We start from the raw sequence: 21,851 nt of genomic DNA, 5'->3' as shown, positions 1-21,851 counted from the left end.
CATTTTATAAATGTATACACACACACTTTATACATTTTCTATAGAAGAAAGCAGAAATTTAAGAACAGAACAGTTTGGTCTACTTGCTACAGTCCCTGAACCAGAGAATTCCACTAATTCAGGACATGACCTGTCACACAGGAATCACCTTGCCACTGTGTCAGGCTACTTGCTCAATCTCTCTTAAGTCACAGAAACTTCAGCTATAAAATAAAAGGGTTGGTCCAGATAGTATCTTAGTTCTCAGTTCCAAAACTCCATGATTCCAAGAACAACAAAACCATATTTGATCATGCTCAGTCTTTAGAAAAATCTGTTAGTCAGGGTGAGGTTGTAGGAATCAGTATGTGCCGATCAAATACCAATGTATTACAAATCATTGCAAATCATTGCTTGGGGACACCTGCAAAGATTCTGATTCAGTTGATCTGTGGTGAGGTCTTGGTAGCTGTAAATGCTTCCAAGTTGATTTGAGTGAGCAGTCAGGGTTGAGAACCACTGAGCCGAGATTTTTTTTTTTTTTTTTAAGATATTTGAGAGTGAGGCAGTGAGAGAGAGCATGAGAGGGGAGAAGGTCAGAGAGAGAAGCAGACTCCCTGTGGAGCTGGGAGCCTGATGCGGGACTCGATCCTGGGACTCTGGGATCATGACTTGAGCCGAAAGCAGTTGTCCAACCAACTGAGCCACCCAGGTGTCCCTGGGCCAAGTTTTTGATAGCGTATCAACCACAACTAGTTTTTCCGTAGACTTATCAAACTCGTGTGCCTGTGACCCGTTAGTCTTTGAGAATTCAGAATAAACTAGCAGATAAAAGTGATTTTTATTTCATTTTCTACCAATAATCCCCCTTTTGTAGAGAAGCTAATTAACATGGTCTGTTCCTTTAACAAATATTTGGTGCTTATTGGAGCACAGTGTTGTGCTAGGCACCCCCCCCCCCAAAAAAAATAAAAGTGAGTGAAAAGTGAGTAGAAACCATTTATCTTGTCCTTTGGGGGGTCTAAGAAACAGCCAGGCAATCCATGAATCTTTTCTAGCAGGAAGGGGAGAATTAAGTACTGTGCAAATCAAAGCAAGATACACATTAATGGGAAGACAAGGAAGCAGAGAAGCCTTTCTGGCGAAGGTGAATTATATAGAGAAAATAGTGGAGAGAGCTTGGAGGGCCAGGAGACCGGGGGGTGGGGGGGGTGAGGAGGATGCCTTGAGAGGAGTTCAAGAGACCAAAATTAGTGAGACACTTATTGAAAAATACCAACCTGGTTAAACTTGAAAGCCAGCAGTGGAGATTTCTTAAGAGGTCAGTTGGTCAGTGGGATAAGTAAAAGTTAAATCTGAGAGACAGTTCATTATCAATGATGACCCCACAGCCAACCAGTGCAACTTCAGTTTGTGGAATGTGATGTCCTGAAAACATTCTCTTACCATGCCATATGACAAAGATAAATAACACTGGGAAACAGGAGAGGGTCTGTTGCCAGCTGGTGTAAAATAATTGTGCAGATCATTTTAATTTCTCAAGTATCATAAAATTAGAGTTGGACTGGATGACTTTGAAGGTTTTTTTTTTTTTTTTTAACTCCTAAAAATCTGAGGCACCAGGGTGGTTCAATGGGTTAAAGCCTCTGCCTTCAGCTCAGGTCATGATCCCAGGGTCCTGGGATCGAGCCCTGCATCGGCCTCTCTGCTCAGCAGGGAGCCTGCTTCCTCCTTTCTCTCTCTTTGCCTGCCTCTCTGCCTACTTGTGATCTCTGTCTGTCAGATAAATAAAAAATTTAAAAAAAAAAAAAACCTCCTAAAAATCTATGATTACTCGATCCAGCCTTTTAGCACCTTTATTAGGTTCCTCGGGCATATTCCCAGTATTTTAATTGCTAAAATTGAACCCATGCTGTTAGTCCTTCTATCGTTGTTTAATATTGACTGTCCACAGTGGGACTTTCAAATGAAGCACACAAAATGGGCTCTGCCCTTTAGGCGTTTTTATTTATCCAAGAGCTGGAATGTGGGTCAGACCTATTTGCATCTTGCTGGCTTGGAATCCCATCCAGCACCTCTTGGGAAAACCCAGCGCTTTGGGTGGCGGTGCTGTCATGTGGCAAACGGCCCCGGGACCGGGGATTGGAAAACCTGGATTTGAGTCCCGACTCTCTGCGTGCATCTCAGAAGCCCATCATTCGTGAAATTCTTTAAAACCCCTACTGACAACTGATTTTTTGTATCTAATGGGAAAACTTGAAAGCCGAAAGACTCGTTTGAATTTTAACTCTGTCCCTGGGTGTTCAGGGATAAGTCACTCACCCTCTTTGAGCATTGATTTTTCTCAGCTGCAGCGAGCATTATAAAACTTTGGAGGGTTACAAGAGATGGCCATCCAAGTGGGCAGCACAGCAGCCCCAGTGTGGAGTAGCCCCTGAAATGTTAGCTGAACTGGAATGAAAACTGCAGCCTCCCTCACAATGATGTGAAGATCCGGGGATAAAGGTCATGTTATTCCTACTGGTGTACAAACACATGAGTTTTGTTGTTGCTGATGTGTAACAACAGAAGAGTAATTCTAGCACACTGCTTTGGTCTTTCAGCCTTGAAGTTCATGTCTTTAAGGCTGACATAATTTAACAGGGGATAGGACAGTTTGGGGACATTGTCATATATATGTGTATGTGTAAGTAAGGAGACTAAAACACTCAAAACACACACACACGCACACGCACACACACACACACCCTATATCCGTGTCTTTGCAATTAAGTGTTTGAGATTCACAAGTCAAAAGAAATATATTCTCAAAGCCTGTCTTCCCACCACTTGCTTTTTAACTGTTTAGGCAGTAAAGCATTAATTTACTTACCAACATTTGATTAAACTCTTAAGGTTCAACCCTAGGAGGAGGCAGGAGTGGACAAAGGATTATTGTCATTCATCATCAACACGTTTTAGTCTTCCCCTCCAGTTGCCTATGAAGGATTAGCATTTCCCTGGAAGGAGGAAGACAGAATAATTGCGTCCACCGCCAGAGAACTGCCAGCTCCTTTCAGCTGGGGGCACATACCGGGAGCTTTTCCCATATTAGTCAGCTTTATCTCAACTTTTGGGCAGTGCCTACATCTGAATTTCATGGGTTTCAGGGTCAGTCAAAACAGAATTGTGGGGTTGTTGAGGTCAGAGGCCACTGCTGTCAAAGGGTAGTGACCTGAACAGCAAGAGGTAGCTAGCCCCCCCCACTGCCTCCCCCCTTCAAATGACTTCATTCTCCTGAATACTTGGCTCATTGCACCTCCCCTGCAGAGTCTTTTTTCAACCTGCTAATAAAAATCCTCCTGTGACCTGGTTTTTTTTTTTTTTTTTTACATTATTACTGATTTTCTTTTGTTCCTGTTTCTGTGTAGAATGACCCAATCTTGGTCCTTGATCATGTATTGTTCGTAGGTACCCTGGGAAATGACAGAGGGAAAGCTCGTGTGCTGTTGACTTACAGTGAGTGGAATGCCACCTCGGGCGTGGGGGAAGGATCTGGTGCCCAGCTTAGAGACTGCCTTCATTGAGCGCACACAAGAATTTCCCAGAACTTCTGAAACTCTTTTCAACCCCAGTAGGTTCTATTACCATGGTCAAGGTTGATTTAAAAACTGCACCAGCCAAAGGCGCTTAGGAGAGAGGCTGGCAGGGGTGAGGGGGTGGGGGGTGGTGTGGAGACAAAGGAGGAAGGAGGAAGAAGGCAGGAGTGTGGTTGTAGGAAGAGCATAGACGCTGGAGTGGGGCCGTTGTGTGTTCAGATCCCAGCCCTGCCACTTAACCGTGTGTGACTTTGGGCCTCGGTCTGTTCATCTGTATACAGAGACGATTACGCCACTGGCACTGCAAGGAGGTTGTGAGGGATGGAGACGGGCCATCTGATGATATGCCTGGCACAGAGCAGACCCCAAGAAATGGGGACCTCCATCCAGGGAGGCAGACCCAATTCGGAGATGCGCCGCCTGTCGCCGAGAGCGAGGGGAGGGGAGCGTGTTGCGGGGCTCCTCGCTTAGACTCACTTGCCTTGACTCATCTCCCCTCTCGCCGTTGATGGGGTCTGAGAGGCGCGGGCCGGGACACTCCGGAGGTCAGCCCCAGGGGGAGCACAGTCTGGCAGTTCCGGAAGAATCCACCCTTCTCAGCTTCTGTCCGAGGCTCTTTCCTCCTGTCCGGAGGCCAGTCTCAACACCGAGCGGCAGCCCTGCAGCTGTTCCGAGGCTGATTCTCTCACCCCTGTTGTTGCGGTCAGACCTCATCATTTCTCATCATCCTTCTCAAACAACTGGTTTTAGCTCTTAGGCATTTATGATGGCGAAGGGAGGAATAGGACTGGGGAGCCCTGTTTCTCCCGCCCACCACCTCTTTTCACCCACACTCCTTTCCTAGCAACAGCTCCTTTCTCAACTCTTGGGGCCCACGTCTTCTGTCGCACCTACACCAGCAGCAGCAAAATATGGGGGTGAGAAGGCTGGGGGGGGGCGCGAGGTGCAGGAGGACGGCCGGGGGACGAGCCTCAGGGAGGAGGCTGACGAAGCACAAAAGGTTCTGACCTCCTTGGAAGAAGAGGAAAGCACAGGGGCCGCGTCCAAGCGGGTTCAGCTTGGGAGGCTGGCAAGGAACTGAAGCAGAAAAGGTCCAGGTTAGGAGGGCAGGCGGCGGTAGGGAGGTGGGCTGGGCTGAAGGGCAAACCACACAGTGCCCTTAGGGGCAGCTTCATCAGCTGCGGGGAACCCAGGCGGCCTAGGTTATGGGGAGTGGCACCCTTCTCCACTCTGGACAGACTGGAACCCTGGGGTGCACACTCAGGGAGTAGCAGACCCCTGGATCTTAGAGCGTAAAGGTGGAAGGGTTTGTTCTCAACCTGGGCTGCATATTAGAATCACCTGGGGAGCTTGAAAGCTGCTGGTGCTGTTGTTGGGGGCCGGGGCGGGCGGGGGGGGGGGGGGAGGTTGTCGCATTCCTGGCCAATTACTTAGATAGGACGTATGCGTCAGTATTTTTAAAAACGTGGACAGGGTTAACTCCACTGGGCAGCCAGAGTTGAGAGCCGCTGAAATCCAGGCCTACTTAGAGCAGGAATGTCCCTTCTATAGCATCTTCGGTGGGAGCGAGATTTAATCTCGGGGCTTCCTCCCTTCGAAGCCAAGGAGGAGAGCCATCTTTTTCTCTTAAGCTTCCAGTGACAACGTGTTGCACATTTCGGGCTCTTGACTAAGTGTGAACTCTGTGCTTCAGGAGACCTACATCAAGCCCCCCCCACCCCCCGGCACCCCACACACATGCCCTTTTCCCTTTAATAAAGGGAGTATTTATACTATCCCCTCCCCGGCATTTACTTTTTTTTTTTTTTTTTTTTTGAATCTTGTGATTCTGCCTAAAAGACGTACAAGACGTTGGGACAAACAGCCCGTTTGTTTTTGCTCTTTCCATCAGCAGATTCGCTTCCGACCTTTTGATTGATGTCACTTTGAAGCAAGTGTGAAGGACAGAGCTGGAGGCAGGGAAACAGCAGAAGACCACAGTCCAGAGCTGTGGAAGAGGGGGGACTGGCTCTGAGGAAGGGGGTACGCCTCACTCAGTGGCGGGGGCAGGTTTACGGGCCCGGCTCATGGGCACGAACCCTGGGCTGTGTCTGAGCACCAGCTGGTGGAGCCGTCGCCTCTCTCTTGTGGCTCCCTCTCTGAGTCACTGCCCAGCTGCCAGTCCATTCTGTGTCTCCCCTGAGCTGTCTGCCCTCCTCACCGGGATCTGCCGGCCTTGCTCCATCAGCGCACAGGCTATAATCTGAGATGTTATAGTCCTAGAACCTGCCCACTTGAGGTCCTCACTGAGGAGGTAATGCCTCCGAGGTCACGTGGTGGTGAAGCCAAGACTCCCTTTCAGATCTTTCTCCAAGATTTCAGTCCCTCTCTCCATTCGGGTTGGGCTTGCCCAATGGCACACATTTCTGATTGGTCTCTGACTGGGTTGCAATCTCAGAAGCGCCACAGATTCCCTTTCTTCCCAGACCTGGGGCACATGAGAGGCCTGACAAAGGGACACAGCAGGGCGGACGCCTAGGACGCCACAGGCCTGCAACGTGGGTGAGCCGTCCTGGCTGCCGTTCATGACTTCAGCCAGTTTCAAGCTGGCAGAGTCCTTTTCAAAAAGAGTCCTAAGGAGGGGAGTGTCCCTTTATTGCCAAGACTCCTCTGTTCTTCCTCTGACAAGTGGCTGGCCCTACTCCCAGCTGCCAACCTTGCCCGTTCCCATTCTGGTCACTGGCGAGGAACCATCAGAGGGGAGAGAAGGTGCATTTGAGTCACGAGTTCACAGCAGCTGTTGTCTTTTCCTAATCAGATCCTTCTCAGTTCTGAACTGGAAGGTTTAGAACAATTGGGAACACGGGCAGTACACTCAACTCCCAAGAGCGGGCTCCTTGCGTTCTGGAGAGCGCGCCCAGCGACCCCCTGTCTTCATGGAAAGCTGCCGTCTTTCTACAGCGCTGAACCCCATCCTCGGCTCTGCGGTGAGGAGGAGGCATGCGTTCTCTCCCCTGCAAAGTCGATGCAATGACCATTGTTCTCTGGGATTGGGCCCTTGTTGGTTGAGACGATCTCTGCCTCAAGATCTGTCCATTTAACGACCTTGGGGCTGTTACTTGCACACAAGTATTGTTCGTTATGTGCTACCTGGCCAGAAAATTTGGCAAATGCTTCATTTTTTTCGTGCTTGGTAAGTCCAATGTCAGACTGACTACATCCTTTCCTTTACGGAGCACTAGCTTTCTATTGTAAGAGAGCAACAGGCCTGGTTCTTCTTGGGCTCCTGTTACACGGTGACTAAATCTGACATTTTTTTCTTCTTCACCCCCACCCCCGCCCCCAGTGCTGCTTTCCTCAGACTGGGCCAACTAACACATCGTGGCCGAGAGATCAAACTAATTTACCTTCTGAGAGTGAAATCCAACATCTGCTTTCTTTTTGTTGAACAACATAGGGAAATATTTTTAAGGGATGCTATGTAAAATATATCATTTTAATCCTAAAATCATTTTTAGGTATAAATATGTTATGTAATGGCAAGTAAGAGCTTGGCTTTAAAAATAAATCTTTCAACATGCAAATTGAGTTGTCAAATTCTCTTTTGCCTTTTAGTTAAAATAGTCACTGCTGCCATTTCTGGAAATCTGTGGCTCTCAATTTCTCATAGATCCTACTCTTTAATGTTTGGACAAAATAGTCATTTTGCCTCTGTATCCTCACTCCTCAGCCCTAGCGTTAAAATGAAGAGCTGGAGAAGAATTTGTTGAAACTTATTAAGTATTCAGTAATGTTACTGTTCTATCCCAGAAGTTTATTAGCATTTAAAGCCCTGCGCTTGTAATACCTTTGCACCCAGTGATCATTAAAGCATAATGAACTAAGTACCAGGGGACCTCTTCGTGATGCTGGTATTGAAGAATAATATTCCCTATAAGACCTGCTCTTTGCTGACGCTAGACATCGTGCAAACCTAAGCCAAATCCTTGTATGTAGGATTGGTCCCCTACAAACCTCCATTAGGCTATCGATGCTAAATCATTCAAGGACTGGATGTGTGGCCGATCCAAACGGTAGTGATTGTTTTACAACAAGATGACGGGGGAAGTGGATAGGCACAATCAGATGAGGCCACCTAATTTTGCCTGCTTCAACCTAAGTGTTCACAATGCTATGTATTACTCTTTATTTCTCTCTCTCTCTCTCTCTCTCTGACACACACGCGCACACATATTTTCAAATGTCAAATGCAAAATGAAAATGAAGAAAGAGGTCATTTCAATACTTTTTATTTGAGTGTGAAACCATTCATATCTTGCACAACTGTACAGATAAAACTATTTCCATTTTAGCTGTAGACATGATTATCACACTGAGCGGTGTGATCAAAGATTTTATTTACAGAACAACTGCTAAAACATCCGATGTCATATTTCCATTTATTTCTTACCCATAGGGTAATAGGTCCACCATAATTGCTTGGTGCATTTTATAATACAGAAAGAAAACCTATGTTAATCTCTAACAAACCTCACAAATTGCTACAAATCTGACAGAAAAATGCCTACGAAAAAAATTTTCCAAAAGTACAATACATTTTCTTATTTCCACACATACACAGTATAGTATAGGCTCAAAGGCACAGCTTTGAATTTTTTTTTTTCTATCAAAGTGTCGGAAATTATTATGGTCTTATGAAGGAACCATGAAAGTCGTTTTCACACTTGGTGCTTGGTAAGTGAACGTTTGGTCCATCTGGTTTCACAAAGTTAATACAGCAGAGCTGAGTGTGATACTCAATACCATAAACCCACATTCTCACAGAATTTTAAAAACCCCTCTCCTGCCTTTTGCTGACACTAGCCATTGTGCAAACTTAGGACAAATACTTGTATGTAGAAGACCCGGTCCCCTACAAACCTCAATCAACTTAAGGCATACAGAACAGGCCTCTTCCTTCCCTCTAGACAGTGCTTACATTCCAAGACAATGCAGGTACTGTGAAAGACATGGGTGTGGTAACAGGGACTCTAGAGTTTTCCAGACACCAGCGTTTTGCTCTGGTGCTCCCGGAAGCAGTGATGGCACCACCAGGAAGAAGGGATGCGTAGAACATACCTGAGGGCTGTTCGTGGTATAGTAAGATGACTGACAGATGGCAAGGTGAATGTTCTTGGTGAATGATGTGCCCATCCAAGAACACAAACCAGACTCTGTCTCTAGTATCCATCAAGACTAATGAACTTTTGTCAACAGGAAAATAAGTAGCTTACGGGGAGTGTTTGCCAACACAAAGCAAAGTCATGGAACAGAGGGAAAAGGCACAGATTGGCCTGCCCAAAATAGTGCTCTATAGAAACAGTCAAGTCTGGCTTGGCTACAGGAACCCAATCTCACGGACTTTCAGTGAGTCCTGTTTCTGAACTAAAGTTGATTCATTCCACACTGAATCCCAGACTCACGTTCATTAGGGAAATGGACACCTAGGAGTAGTCCATGAGTTATGATGTATAGAGATAAAGTCTTCTGGGGGTGGGTTGTTGGGTTTATTATTATTAATAATTATTATTAATATTAAATATGGATTTCTGCAATAGCAGTCATTTAGCCCATCCTGTGGAGGCCTCTCCGTTGATGTAAGCAAAGCCAGGAAAGTGTTGCATGTGCTCGTACTCAGAATTCCTGCGCGTGGTCAGGGGTGTGTACATGTCACTAGAGTTTCCATACCTCGTGGAATGCACAGACGGGCTTGTGTAGCACGTGTTGGCTGTGGGCACCTCTGGCCATCGGGGGGTGACTGGGGTGGGATGCAGTCTGGGAGTACTGCTCATCAAACAGGGTTCCATCCGGGAAGTAGGGCCATTGAAAGGGTACTTGTGGAGGGGAAAGAAATTCCACAAAGTTAAACTTAGCTTGCAAGTTGCATACACACAATATTGGTCATGCTCACAGTTTAAGTTAATTTCTTAAGATGCTATTAATAAAAGTTGATAGGAAGGAAATCAGTGAACTTCTGAAAGATGGAAACTTCTAAGGAACCAACAGGAGAAATGCAAAGGATTTCATATCCACAGTTGGTGTTCACTCAAGTAAGAGTACTGATTTTGTGCCTGGAATCTAGAATATTTGGGGAAGTCAAATCCAAAAGAAAGAAGAGCCCCACTGGGAGTACAGGCGTGTGTGTGTGTGTGTGTGTGTGTGTGTGTGTGTATACAAGTAACAGCATGTCCAAACAGATACGGATGTATGGAGGTATGGCTGTGAATTTTACCATTAGGAGATGTGATAGGTCTCATTTCATCAACCCAAGAGAACAATACTACCAAGTAAAATACAGTGACATTATTAAAAATAGCATTTTACAGTTGAATTCAATTATGAACTGCAGCCTAAAAGCAGGCTTTTGAAGAGGAAGCAAGCCAACAGCTTCGAAGGTTATTATTAGTGCCTATCATTTAGAGAACATCTCTCTTTTTGGTTCACATTCACTGAAGTCCTGAAAGAGGCACGAAGTAGGAAATGGTGAATTGTGGGGCTTGGTGTGAATGTGGAGGAAGGAGTCGAGATAAACCAATGGTGAGGGGATGGGAGGGGTGCTTTTGTGGAGGACAGAAGAGGGGAAGTAGCTCTAGAAAGAACTGGGAATAAGAGAAGTGCTTCTTCCACATTCTTTTCTGTTTCCAAGACAGCTATGCAAATAAGCCCCTTTTAGAGGGGAGGAACGTGTGGCGCTTCAGGCTCCCTTTGAGAGCTCCAAGTGGCCGGCAGGTTCACACACAGACTTCCTCCCTGGGCTACAGAAGGGCCACCCCAGCAAGGATGGGTGCCAGTCAACAAGGAGGCAAAGACAGCGAATAGGGGAGAGAGAGGAAGTAGGAATTCTTCTGCTCCCCATCTGTCTTCCCTGACAGTTGGAGAGTGGATCCCCGAGGGATTAGGTAGGGGGGAGACAGACAGGCTGAAGCCTAGACAGCCTTGAGAAGGGATTCTGACAATAGTGGCTGCTCCCTTTAGTCAAGGGGGCCACACGGAACCATTCTGCTGCTCTGAGTGGGAGCCTGAGGAAAGCAGGGGCAGGCTGTTAGGCCCAAAGCATGCAGAGAGAAACAGTTACTCAGGGATCAAGAGAGACGGCTCCAACTCCTGGTAAGAACTCCTGGATTTTTTTTATATGGGAAAGCATTTCTTGTATTGAAACTGCAGCCACTTCCCAGCCCAAGAACAGGTCAGAAAGAGGGAGAAGAGTAGAGATGGGGTCTGGGAAGTCAAGGGAGAAGCACCCAGGGCTCTGAACGCATACCAAGGCTTTCATATCCCCAAATCGGATCAGAAACCCTTGAGTGCACCCATGTGCCCAGTACGAGAATCTACATGGTCCTGTGTGTGTGTGGCAGCCATGGTGAAGTCTCAGGCCTGAGATCATAGTGGTACTTGACCTTGCCCAAGAAAACAAGATCCCAGGTATCACACAGGTAATGTTAATATTATTACAAAACAGTCTTGCATTTTTCCCAAAAGATTGCTTCCCCCTCCTGATAGTCTCCCAAGTAAGCTCCCTACGTGCATGTCACCTTGGCTCATGGGGCTCTCCCTGGCCCAGAGGCCCCCTCTCCCATCCTGTGGCATGCGAAGCTGGTTCCCCGCTCAGGGAATTTCGTCCTACCTGTTCCCGCTGCCTAGAACACTGGTTTCCATCCTAGCCCCAGGCTCCTTGCATGGCCTGCCTTTTTAACCTCCTTCAGATCTCAGCTCAAACGTCATCTCCTCAGAGACTTTTCTGGACATCCTATCTCAGGATGCTAAATGCTCCATGCTCTGCCTCTCAGGCCATGCCCTTACCATCCTGCTTGTTAGCTGTCTCTTTCCACTGCTCTCTATTCATAAGCTCCTGGCTGGGCTTTGCCATGTTCACTACCATATTCCCAATATCTGGAAGGATGCCGGGCATCCCAGCAGCTATCTGGCAACCGAACACCAGGGTGTTACCTCTAGAAAGCAGCTTAGGGATCCCATACTCCAGGCCGTGTATGCACATGAGAGCCACAGCCACCAGCAGGCTAACGTGAGGCTGGCATGGAAACCCGGGGCTGGGGTAGCGTGTCCCCCCACATCGCTGTGGCACAAACTAGGCATAACCGGCCATGACTGAATCACATGAGAGAGGAAGACATGCCTGTTTCGGAACACACCCCATTATACCTTAATGTCTCTGTCCCTCTTGCTCTAAGTGCCCTCCTCTAAGGAGGTCAGAGGGCCTCCTCTGACCAGGCCTCCTCTTGCTCATTCAGACAGAACCTGCCTTGGCTTGGCCTGTGTAGGTAAAATGTCGCCATATGGACTTGTGGAGCCTCTTTCCCACAGAACCCAAGAGAGTGTGGCTTTTGTGCCTAATCCAGGACCCTAGATGCAGCTGTGCCCAGGGGTGGTGTCACAGGCTCAAAAGCGTAATTGCCTGGAAATGAGACTGGCTCAAAATATCTCTAATGGGACAATAAAATCCTGTTACCACAGAATCCAGCATGGAAAAATCTGTCCCGTTAGGTCAGCTAATTGCAAATGAGTCAGTGACTCGTTTTCCCCGTGGTGAAGAGACCATTGAAAGATGAGAGGCTGAAGGGCCCACTGCCTCAGCCTGGTGATTAAAGCCACCAATGAAGCTTCTATTCAGTCTGGTGGGAGCGGCTGAGGCCGGCCTGTGGCACCCGCCTCACCTTTCACACTTTACATCCGGTTTCGTGCGGGGTCCTCCAGCATGCTGGGCACAAACCCTGGGGTCCAGAGAGCTCTGCCCAGAATAAAGGCGCTTTTTGTTGAGGGCCCCGTAACAGGAAGTTACCACTTGCTGGCTTAAATCACACGCTGTGGTCACTGATGTTAAGCTGGGGAGAAGTCCCCAGTCCCCACCCGGTGAGAGAGGGGCTGAGGGAGGCTTGTGGGCACGTGCGTGCGTGTGCGCGTGCATCAGGAGTCCGACTTCCTGTCAGGTGGCCATCCCAGCTGTGATGGATTCTGGGCCTCTTTGGAATCACATTAGGAAGTTCTATTTTGAGAAACAAGTCCCCACCCTGAGGCTGACTCGATGGTCCTGCACATGAAGAGGGAAGAATGAGCCCTTTATCCCTGACCCTCTGCAAATGGGCTGCTCCTTGAGCAAGGGGTGAAAGGTGGCCTAGTCAGAAGCACAAACTGTTTTCCTATGAAAGGCGGCTCTCACACCGCACCGAGGTTCTGCCAGTGGGCCTGCCCCTGGGCAGGCTTCCTCTTAGCCTCTTCTGGAAGAGGATGTAGCTCCCCCTCCCCCACAAATCTTGGCCAGACAAGCCACATCCGCTGAGCTTTTAGGGTCTGGATTAAATGAGTTAATACACATGAAACACTCAGAACTCCCACACAGTAAGTTTTCAAAATGTGTTAGCTGTTACTAGTATTCTTCGCATCATAGGATCATGATCCGTTAATAATAGAAGAGCCTTAGTGACGGACCATCTGATCCTACCTCTCCTTCCACAGATGCAGGAACCGAGGTCAAGAGAGGGGAAACGATCTGCTTGAGGTCACAGAGCAACTTAGTATCAGAGTGAGGAGCCATTCATTCATTTCGTTTCATGGACAGATACTTAACTGAACACCTGCTAAAAGCCACATCTATTCTGAGCCTTGGGGATATAATAGCCAGGAAGAAAAGATGTGGTCCCTGTCTCTGTAGAGCTAGTAGAGAGAAATAGATATTCTTTAATTACACAATTGGTGTCATGAAAGATGATATACACAAACAGTGTTATCCATGAGCCAGGCCCTGTTCCAATCTTTATCAACTCACTTAACCCTCACAACCCTAAGAAATATGTACTACAATCCTTCCCATTTTTCAGATAAGGGAATTGATTAGAGGCAGAGCTGGGATTTGAACCCAGGAAGCTGGCTCTGTAGTCACAGATCTTCCACTACTCTGGCTGATTGACTTTTCTCCCCTTTGGCTCAGGGGAACACCCTAAGCAGAATGGCCCGGGGCAGGGCGGGGCCACTGGAGATTGTGTGAGAGCTGCGGGATTGGCTGGCAAGGCCCGGCCTTGGCCATGCGGATGAGGGATAAAGCACAGCTTTCTAGTCTACGCTAGGGGAATTTCTAGCCCTCCAGCTTCTAGTTGATCAAATGGCTTTTGGGCTCCAGGGCCCAGTGCACATTCATGGCCGCTGAGGGGGGTAGAAGTTCCACAAATGTGTGTTGAATGAGGCTCAGAAATATTTTGCAGGCACATACTTGGTCTGGTTGGTTTTCCCTGTTTGGTCGGGCATGGGAATGGGGCACCTGGGAAGAGGCAGCCGAGACCATCCCTCGTTCACTTAGTTGGATGTGAACAAGTATGGCATAGTCGCAAGAAGGGTGTTTTTCTGAAATTGTTCAAGCCTTACAGTGTGAAACCTTCATCAGGACTAATTCAGAAATTACGAGAATTCAAGCAGGACTGGAGGTCTATGTTTGTTATTACCCAAGAGGAAAGCATGTGTCGTGCAAATAACTACTACAGGTAAGGGCATACACACTCCAGTTCAAAAACCAAATGGGGGGGGGGGCGCCTGGGTGGCTCAGTGGGTTAAAGCTTCTGCCTTCAGCTCAGGTCCTGATCCCGGGATCCTGGGATCCAGCCCTGCGTCGGGCACTCTGTTCAGCAGGGAGCCTGCTTCCTCCTCTCCTCTCTCTCTGTGCCTGCCTCTCTGCCTACTTGTGATCTCTGTCAAATAAATAAATAAAATCTTTAAAAAAAAAAGTGGGTTCTGATTATTCCGAGCATACACCCGCTGGGGCTGGGACGCAGGATGGGGCCACTTCCCGGACACACTGTATTCGTCTTGAAGACGGGCGTTCATTTGCCGAGATTGGTTTTAGTTACTCTAGTGCTGATGGCCACCTGCGTTCCTTAACCGTGTTCTAGAATTGTGGTTTTTCTCCAGTTCAGAATGATCTTTTCCCCAGTGAGTCTGATATAATGAAGTGTGATATTCAGTTCTTAGGCACTAATCAGCCCTGCGGTGGGTTTTCCCCTCTATGCTCAACGTTAAACCAGAGTACCACAGGAAGAAAGAAAGAGGGAGTCTAGGGTAGGGGATTCTTCTCTTTGGTCCCTTGAAACTGACTGGGAATAGTTGCAGTAACTTCTTGAATTCACATCTACCCTCCAAAAACACATTGGGGGTAGTGTTCATGGCCCCGGGCTTGGGGTTCAGAGCTGGAGAATTTGCATTTGAGTCTGCTTTGCTGCTTACTGGATGCATAAGCTGGGGCAAATTACCTTATGAGGCCATCTCCTCATCTTTAGAAACTGGAGAAAACTGCCTTCTTCCTCAGGTTGCTATGAGAATTAAGTGAGAGTGTGTATTTGCAAGAGTCTACAACAGGACTTGATGCATAAATGCTAATGAAAAAACAAAGGATTCTTTGTGTTGTACTGGCCACACACACCCCCAATCAACTCGGGTAGAGAGGTGATATAATTAACTTCTCACCCCACTTAACAAATGGAGGCTAAGGCATAACCCTTCAAGCACAGAATGTGAGTGTGTGGTGGGGGTCAGAGGTTGTCAAAAGGCCTTGTCAGAGGGGCGGAGGGCATGGTGCTGCCCGGCCCTGTCACCTCTCACCCCTCGTCTGGATTCAAAGGGCTCCTCCGTGGGCTTTCAATTAGTCCTTGGTCCTTTGATTCAGAGCTGCTATTAAATGATAGTGCTCCGTTTGGGGACTTCTGTGGCTTCCACAGAAGTGGAAGCTGCAGACCTATCATTGATCACCAGGGACCACATGGGCCTTTAGGAGACCCTGGTTTCTTTTTATGGCCATGGATTTAAGGATATCACCCCTGAAATTTCACGAGGAAAGACAAGGGCGGGAGGAAAGAGGGAGGACAATGATGGCCACTGCGGCTTAGGACTTGAGCTTGATCTGGCCACTGCGGCTTAGATGACTGTCTTCTACTGGAGCCTAAGCTCTCCAAGGGCAGGTGCGCTTCTGTCCCTTTCTCCACTGTCTGATCAGGGACTGGCGCCCACTTGCCACACAGCAAGCATCCCACAATCATTTGAGGAGTGAATGAATGAATGAGTGAGTGAGTGAGTGAAGGCCCACGTGAGCTGCTTCTGTTCAATGTGAGCTGGCCTCAGAGCAGCTCGGAGGCATTTTGCAGATCACAGTGAGGAGCACAGACTCTGCTCCCAAGGGAAGCAGGACCTCAGGAACCAGCTTCTCTGCGTGACGCAGTTGGGAGACCTATAATGAATGCCCCAGGTGATGGTTTAGTGGAATCAACTTCTTGGCTTGTTTGGGGATTATACTGGGGCTTCCCTTGGTACTGCAGATGGAAATCAAAACAGAGGCCTGTTTGCCCCGAGTGCCCGTGTATTGTGGATACAGGCTCCTCAGTGCCTCCCCTCCGAGGCTGGTCCTCGGGCTGGCAGCTGATGCAATCCTGGCCTCCACCCTTGCTCGGGTCCTGCCATCTCTCTTCTAGACTCCCACAAGTGCTCCGCAGCAGAGCTCCCTGCCTAGACTGGGCCCCTTTCCAGTTTATCCTGAGTACTCCCCGCCTCGAGCCGTGCTCCATCCTGCCTGCCTGGCTGCCCGTCCCCCCACAGCATGGAGTGAGGGTCCTCTGCACTCCCGTTGCTTGTGATGCCTCACTTCCTGTCTCACTGGTTCCAGAAACTCTTAGTGAATGCTGGCACAGGAGAGGGGGCAGAGGGCCACGTGTAGGAGCTTGGACACACGGGGTCGTACTGCCTGGGTTCAGATCCTCAGGCAGGAGGTTCTGCACACATTACCGTGACGATGTGTAAAGTGCTCAGGATGGTGCCTAGCCTATGACAAGTGTTCAGTCAGAGGTAGCTGTGGCTCTCGACAGGTGCCAGGGTTTGTGACCCAAGGACACCAGACTTACTTTTTGGCCCTCGAGTTGCTCTGGGGTCTCCTGCAGGAGTCAGAGAAGTCAGTGATGATAACAGGGCGTGAGGCGCTGTGTGAGTCTAGAGCAGTGGGACCTCATAAGGTCCTGGAGGAAGGAAGGACTGGTGTCAGAAGGCGCTGCAGAGACAAGTGTGGCTCCTGAACAACACGCCCAAGTCTGGGGAAAGAAAGTCCTACCCTGGGAGAAGAGCATCTGTGAACAGCACAGGGGTTGGCACGGCTGGAGGAAATGGAGTGGGGTGGCTGGTCAGCCACAGAGGCAGGCAAAAGCCTGATGGTAACAAGTCTTAAGACATGCTAAGACACGTCGTAAGGTAACATGTCATAAGAGACAAGAGATCTGAATGTGACTCTGAATGCGATGACGTCAAAAGAGGGAGAGTGTTAACGGCCCGTCGGGTTTTTTCCAAAAGACTCCTCCAGCTGCAGTCTAGAGGATGGGCCAGAGAGGGGCAGGTTCAGTGACACAGAGACCGGTGGGAGGATTTTGTCACCATTTAGCTTAGCCCCGAGCTGAGGCAAGGACAGTGCGGGGTGCAGAGCTGTTGAGGATATAGAATTGAATAGAACTGGAGACCAACTGCCTTTGAAGCCAGAGCAACAGGAAGTGTCTGAGACAAGCAGAGGGCCCAACACTGGCGTTAGAGGTGCAACCACAAGTTCCATTCACCACAGGCCACAGAGGGTTGGTTTGGTTTGTTAGACAAGTGAAGAGCCAAAGGAAGTGTGTGGCTTGAGAACAATCTGATATAGGGTTCATTTCAGGAACATTCTTCTGGTGAGGTTGTGTGTGTGGATCAGACTGGAAAGGAACAGACATGAGACCCAGAGACCAGTTAGAATGCTGCCAGGTGACCGTCCTGACAGGACTCGACGAGGGCCGCCACCAGCAAGATGGCTGACAGAGATCCCGTGTGTGGGCGGCTGCCTGAGATAGGGCAGCAGACACGGCGGCTGACTGGATCCTGGGATTAGAGAGGACGGAACCAAAGACAGGTGGTGTGCACCCACGTGGCAAGAGGGAGTGGAGCCTGAACAGTGGCCGAGCACCCACTTCAGTGGGCAGCCACCAAAAGGTGGACGTGACCCTGAGGAAAGGATCCTCCCCTCTCCTTGGTGACAGACACGCGTGGTATACAGAAGGTACCTATTAACTGTGTGAAATTGACTAGACCTGCCACCAAGGGACTCGAGGCCCGGGCAGGCCAGCAAGCAGGACCGTGGACTCACCTGTGCGGAGCTCCTGTGGTAAGGGGCGTAGTGCAGCGGGCCAGAGATGGCCGTGTCGTGGGGGAGGGCCGGGTACTGGCTCTGCATGGGGGGAGGGTGCTGGCTGCCGTAGCTCCCATAGTTGTAGCTTCCCGTGTATCTGAAACGCAGGAAACACAGTGAAGAGTGGGAGTCAGGGCGGGGCTGGCGGATCACTTTCATGCCTCCAAAAATCAACCTCATCTTTTTTTCTTTCCTTTTTGGTCTTCTTTCTTCTTTTCCATTTTTCTCCTTCTTTTTGGTTCTTACCATCGCCACCCTGTTGTGGGTTTAAACTCCCAGGCTGATTTTCCTTCTCTCCTCAGCACACCTCCCTTACCATTTGGAGCGCGCTCAGGGAATGAAAGGCAGCCCAGAGCAAAACATAATTAGGGACAGAAACTTCTACTCCTGTTCTGTTGGAAAGCCCCATATTATAGCCTGAAGTCAAATAGGAAAGAAAGAAGAAATTACTTGGGGATTTATGTTTTGTATCGTCCAGGCCCCACGGGAGATGCATCATGGGCCGCTCACCCAGGTGCCAGAGAGCCTGCCTCTGCCCCTTTCTAGCTGTGGGAGCCTTGGGCAACCCGCAGCCTTGTTTCTCACTTATGTAAAAATGCTGGCCCTGGTTATTCTGAGGGTCAGATATGTGAAAACCCTCTATAAGATAGAAAGTCCTATGAAATACAGGATATTCTTATCACTGTTCTTCCTAATAACATCTCCTCAGCAAAAACACGGACCTAAGACCACGTGGGTGTTTCTTCTGCCATTGCCCCAGAATCAAAAGGCTTCCTGAAACCATTTTCAAAGTCTGTTCTAAAGGCGTGGAAAGATATCCTAAGAGATCCCCTGAGAAAATAAAGGTCAGGAGGACCTGACCCTGGGGACAGATCTTGGAGTCAGCCAGCCAGTAGCCAGGCCGACGTCCAGCCTCGGGGTTGGCGTCTTGCTGGGTTTTGCTGGGCCACCATGTGGACGACACCTGAGGGGGTCGCCTCCTGTGTCCCGCACAGCTGCTCTGCTGGAAACACCTCCTAGTACCCATGTGGCAGAATCTCGCCTTCTTGAGAATAAGGGCCCTTTAATGTCATGTAGTTTTCAGATGACTGCACATTAGACATTCTAGGATTAGTGTCTTTTGATGAAGACACTGCATGATGACAAGAAGCTCCTCTGCTTTCAGGTAACACCTCTTAATGGACTTGTGGTTCATTCATCACAGCAACAACATTTTTTCCCCAACAGAGATTTGGGGAAAAAATGAGCAAAATCAATGACTTATTTCTTTGGGCACAAAGCACCAGTAGAACCCATGGGGGTTCCCTGAGCCCCCTTAACAACTGCCGCTGTCCAGAGACCTTCAGCCCTCAGGTGGGGAAGCCCTCCTCTAATCCAGTCACAGGAGGCCTGGGCCTACCACAAGGCTCTACGAGCCTGGGGAAACTGCAGGGGCTCTGAAGCAGAAGAGAGGGAAGAATACAGGCTTTGGATGTGACAGGACAGATGCTCAGTCTGGGCCCTGCATCTATCAGCTGTGTGACCCCGAGGGACTGAACTTGAGCCATCATCTCAGTTTCTGCATCTGGGAAATGGGCTTGCTAATGCCCACCTCCAGGGCCCCGTGGGGACTGCAAGAGTCTGTTATACTCAGGATGGTACTGAGTGCCTGCAGAGGACAGTACTCCTCCTGCCCTTTGAGAAAACAGCTGCTAAGTGACCCCAAATATAAAAGTCCAATGGCATCTCAGGCAGTTCGCCTACCCGTGCTCCTCTCTGTGCGGATAAACTGGTATCCTGTGTGTGACGGAGGAAGAAGGCACATGGGTACTCCTCATACAGGGCAGCTGTTGGGAGTTTTCCGCTGGGGACCCTGCCGCCGTTGTCACCGTATAGGTCAGAGACCACGTGTATGACTGCATTGCTCCTGCAGAGACAAATTAAGACATGTACGTCACTCACGCAGTTCCTCCATGCCCCATTCTTAGAACACTTTAGTGGCTTCCTCCCATGCTCTTTAAACAGCTGAAAGTCAAAATCTTTACAGAACATGTGTCTCTGTCCTAGTTGACCTCATGAGAAGCATCCCCTACCCCCGCCTTTGTTCTCTCTGATCTAGCCACAATAGATTTCATTTTTTTCCCAGAGAACCACAATTCCCAGCACCACAGGGCCTTTGCACATGCTCTTTCTGCTGCCTGAAACTGTATTCTTCCCTTAGTTTCCACTCATTCCTCGTAACTCAATAGCGAGAAGCTCTATTGAGATACTAACCCCTTATCCTAACCCCAGACGGAGTCTGATCCCCTACCTCACTATAGTCTTTTGTGGTGTCTACAATAATTTGTCATCTTACTCCCATTCATGAATGTGATTTACTTAATGCTTATCCCCTATCAACTAGAAGCTCCATGAGGATAGGGTCTTGTCTGTTTGGGCCCCTGTTGGAACGCTGGTGCTTGATACAGAGGCTGGTGGCCCCAAATTTTTTAATAAACATTTTAAAAAGAAGAAGAGGGAGAGGAAAGAGGGAAGGAAGGAGAGAGGACAAAAGAAAGCTCAGAGAAGCACGGCTAAGTAACTTCTCAACACTCAACTAACCAGGTGTCAGAGAGCCAACAAACTGCTCTAAGTAGCCCTAAGTAGATTATTGGGCTCTGCCTGCCCAGGTCTTTTTGAAGATTATTAGACAGTGACCTTCACGGTGACCTATTCCATACATATTACTAATTCCATTAACTTACTTTTTAATTGGATATCTTTAAAGTGCTAGGGATTGGGAAGGGAAATTGACAAACTTTAAAACCCTCAAGATGCTTAGGAATTTTACGAGATGGTTAGACTATAAAAATGGTAATTTAAGAAATCACTAAATGATACACTTGTCGATTTCTGATAAATTTCAAAATGTTGATCAGGGGAAATAAGGAAACCTATTGTAGGAGATGGGGGGGCGGCTAGAATTGAACAGCCCCTTGCAGGTACAGGGAAAATTGAAGAACTGGTTATGGGAGGCCATTCTTAAGGGGAAGTAAAACTTGGTGCTTTAGTTCTGTTTTCTGCAGCAGATCTTTTCTATCCTAACATCCCTGAGGGAAGCTGAAGGAACGGTTTTCACTGAAGAATGCCATCCCTTCTGTCCCAAGGACTTTGCAGATAGCACACGAGTAGCAACATTGGAGTGGAGCAGGTGGAAGGAGGAGCTGGTGGGCCAGCCCTTTGCCAATTACAGACAGGTTCACTGAGGGGTACTCTGGAAGGCAAGTGAAAATGGAGTCTGACTTTGAACATATTTATTATTAAAAGAACTCTGTATTGAACTCTCTTGTAAACCAGAGAATCTTTCAGAATGCAAATAGCGCCCCTTTTAAATGAAGGGACAAAGGTTTATTCCAAGAGCATGAAGGACACACCATTTATTGAGCATCTAATATGGTCCAGGCACCGTGCTAAGTGCCTTACAGATACCCTTAAAATACTACCCCCACTTCACAGATGAGGAAACAGAAGTTTAAATCTGAAAGAATGTAAGAGAGCGCTTAGGAATACAAAGGAGTCAAGAAAATCATGCAAATGTGGGAGTGAACAAAGAAATTAAAACTGGAGCAAAACAGGAGTAAGGCTAAATGTGTCCACTCTAACTCTTCGTAGAGATGGGCCTTAACCTGGGCTCAGAGATTTTCCAGGAAACCAGGCCACAGGGAAACCTGACAAGTTGGAAGCCATGAGATAGCAAACAAGGTGCTCAGGAGTCACCTGTCAAACAGGAATTTCTTTCAGATGCCCCTGTAAAAGACAACAGGGACTTGCCCAAGGGTGACCCCCACAACACCCTTACTGTGGACTCCACACTTGATTCTCAGGACCGTTCCTTAGGTCCGCCCTTCAGGCTAGTGGCATCACACTCAAGTCCAGTTCAGGGAAACTCAGATTGATTAACTTGCCCGAGGTCCCCGTGGGTGGGACCAGTGGGGCTCTGAACCCCAGTCTGGCATAGGCTTTTCATTCTCTCTACCAACTGCCTCTCCGCTCTGGGGTCTAGTCCTGCTGAGTACTGGCTGGAAGATCTTGGGCGAGCCTCTGAAATTTTCTTTCATCATCTGTAAAAC

The 21,851-nt window shown here is 48.5% G+C and overlaps 1 protein-coding gene across 7 annotated transcripts in view; it reads right to left on the bottom strand.

Annotated features, from left to right (window-relative positions):
• Positions 1 to 7,816: 7,816 nt before the first annotated feature.
• RFX4 (regulatory factor X4) overlaps positions 7,817 to 21,851 on the bottom strand; it is a 157,814-nt gene continuing 143,779 nt past the window's right edge. For all 7 annotated transcript variants that reach the window (XM_059186751.1, XM_059186752.1, XM_059186753.1 and 4 more), the window contains 3 exons: positions 19,507 to 19,669; positions 17,722 to 17,860; positions 7,817 to 9,409 (listed from right to left, as the gene is read on the bottom strand). In XM_059186751.1, the coding sequence (XP_059042734.1) occupies positions 9,137 to 9,409; positions 17,722 to 17,860; positions 19,507 to 19,669 (575 nt within the window). In that variant the 3' untranslated portion in view covers positions 7,817 to 9,136. The remainder of the gene's footprint in view (positions 9,410 to 17,721; positions 17,861 to 19,506; positions 19,670 to 21,851) is intronic.

This window comes from Mustela lutreola, chromosome 8 (assembly GCF_030435805.1).
Source record: "Mustela lutreola isolate mMusLut2 chromosome 8, mMusLut2.pri, whole genome shotgun sequence".
In the NCBI taxonomy this organism is placed as follows: Eukaryota; Metazoa; Chordata; class Mammalia; order Carnivora; family Mustelidae; genus Mustela; species Mustela lutreola.
Note: the sequence above shows the minus strand (reverse complement) of the source record. Positions and strands in the feature narration are given on the sequence as shown.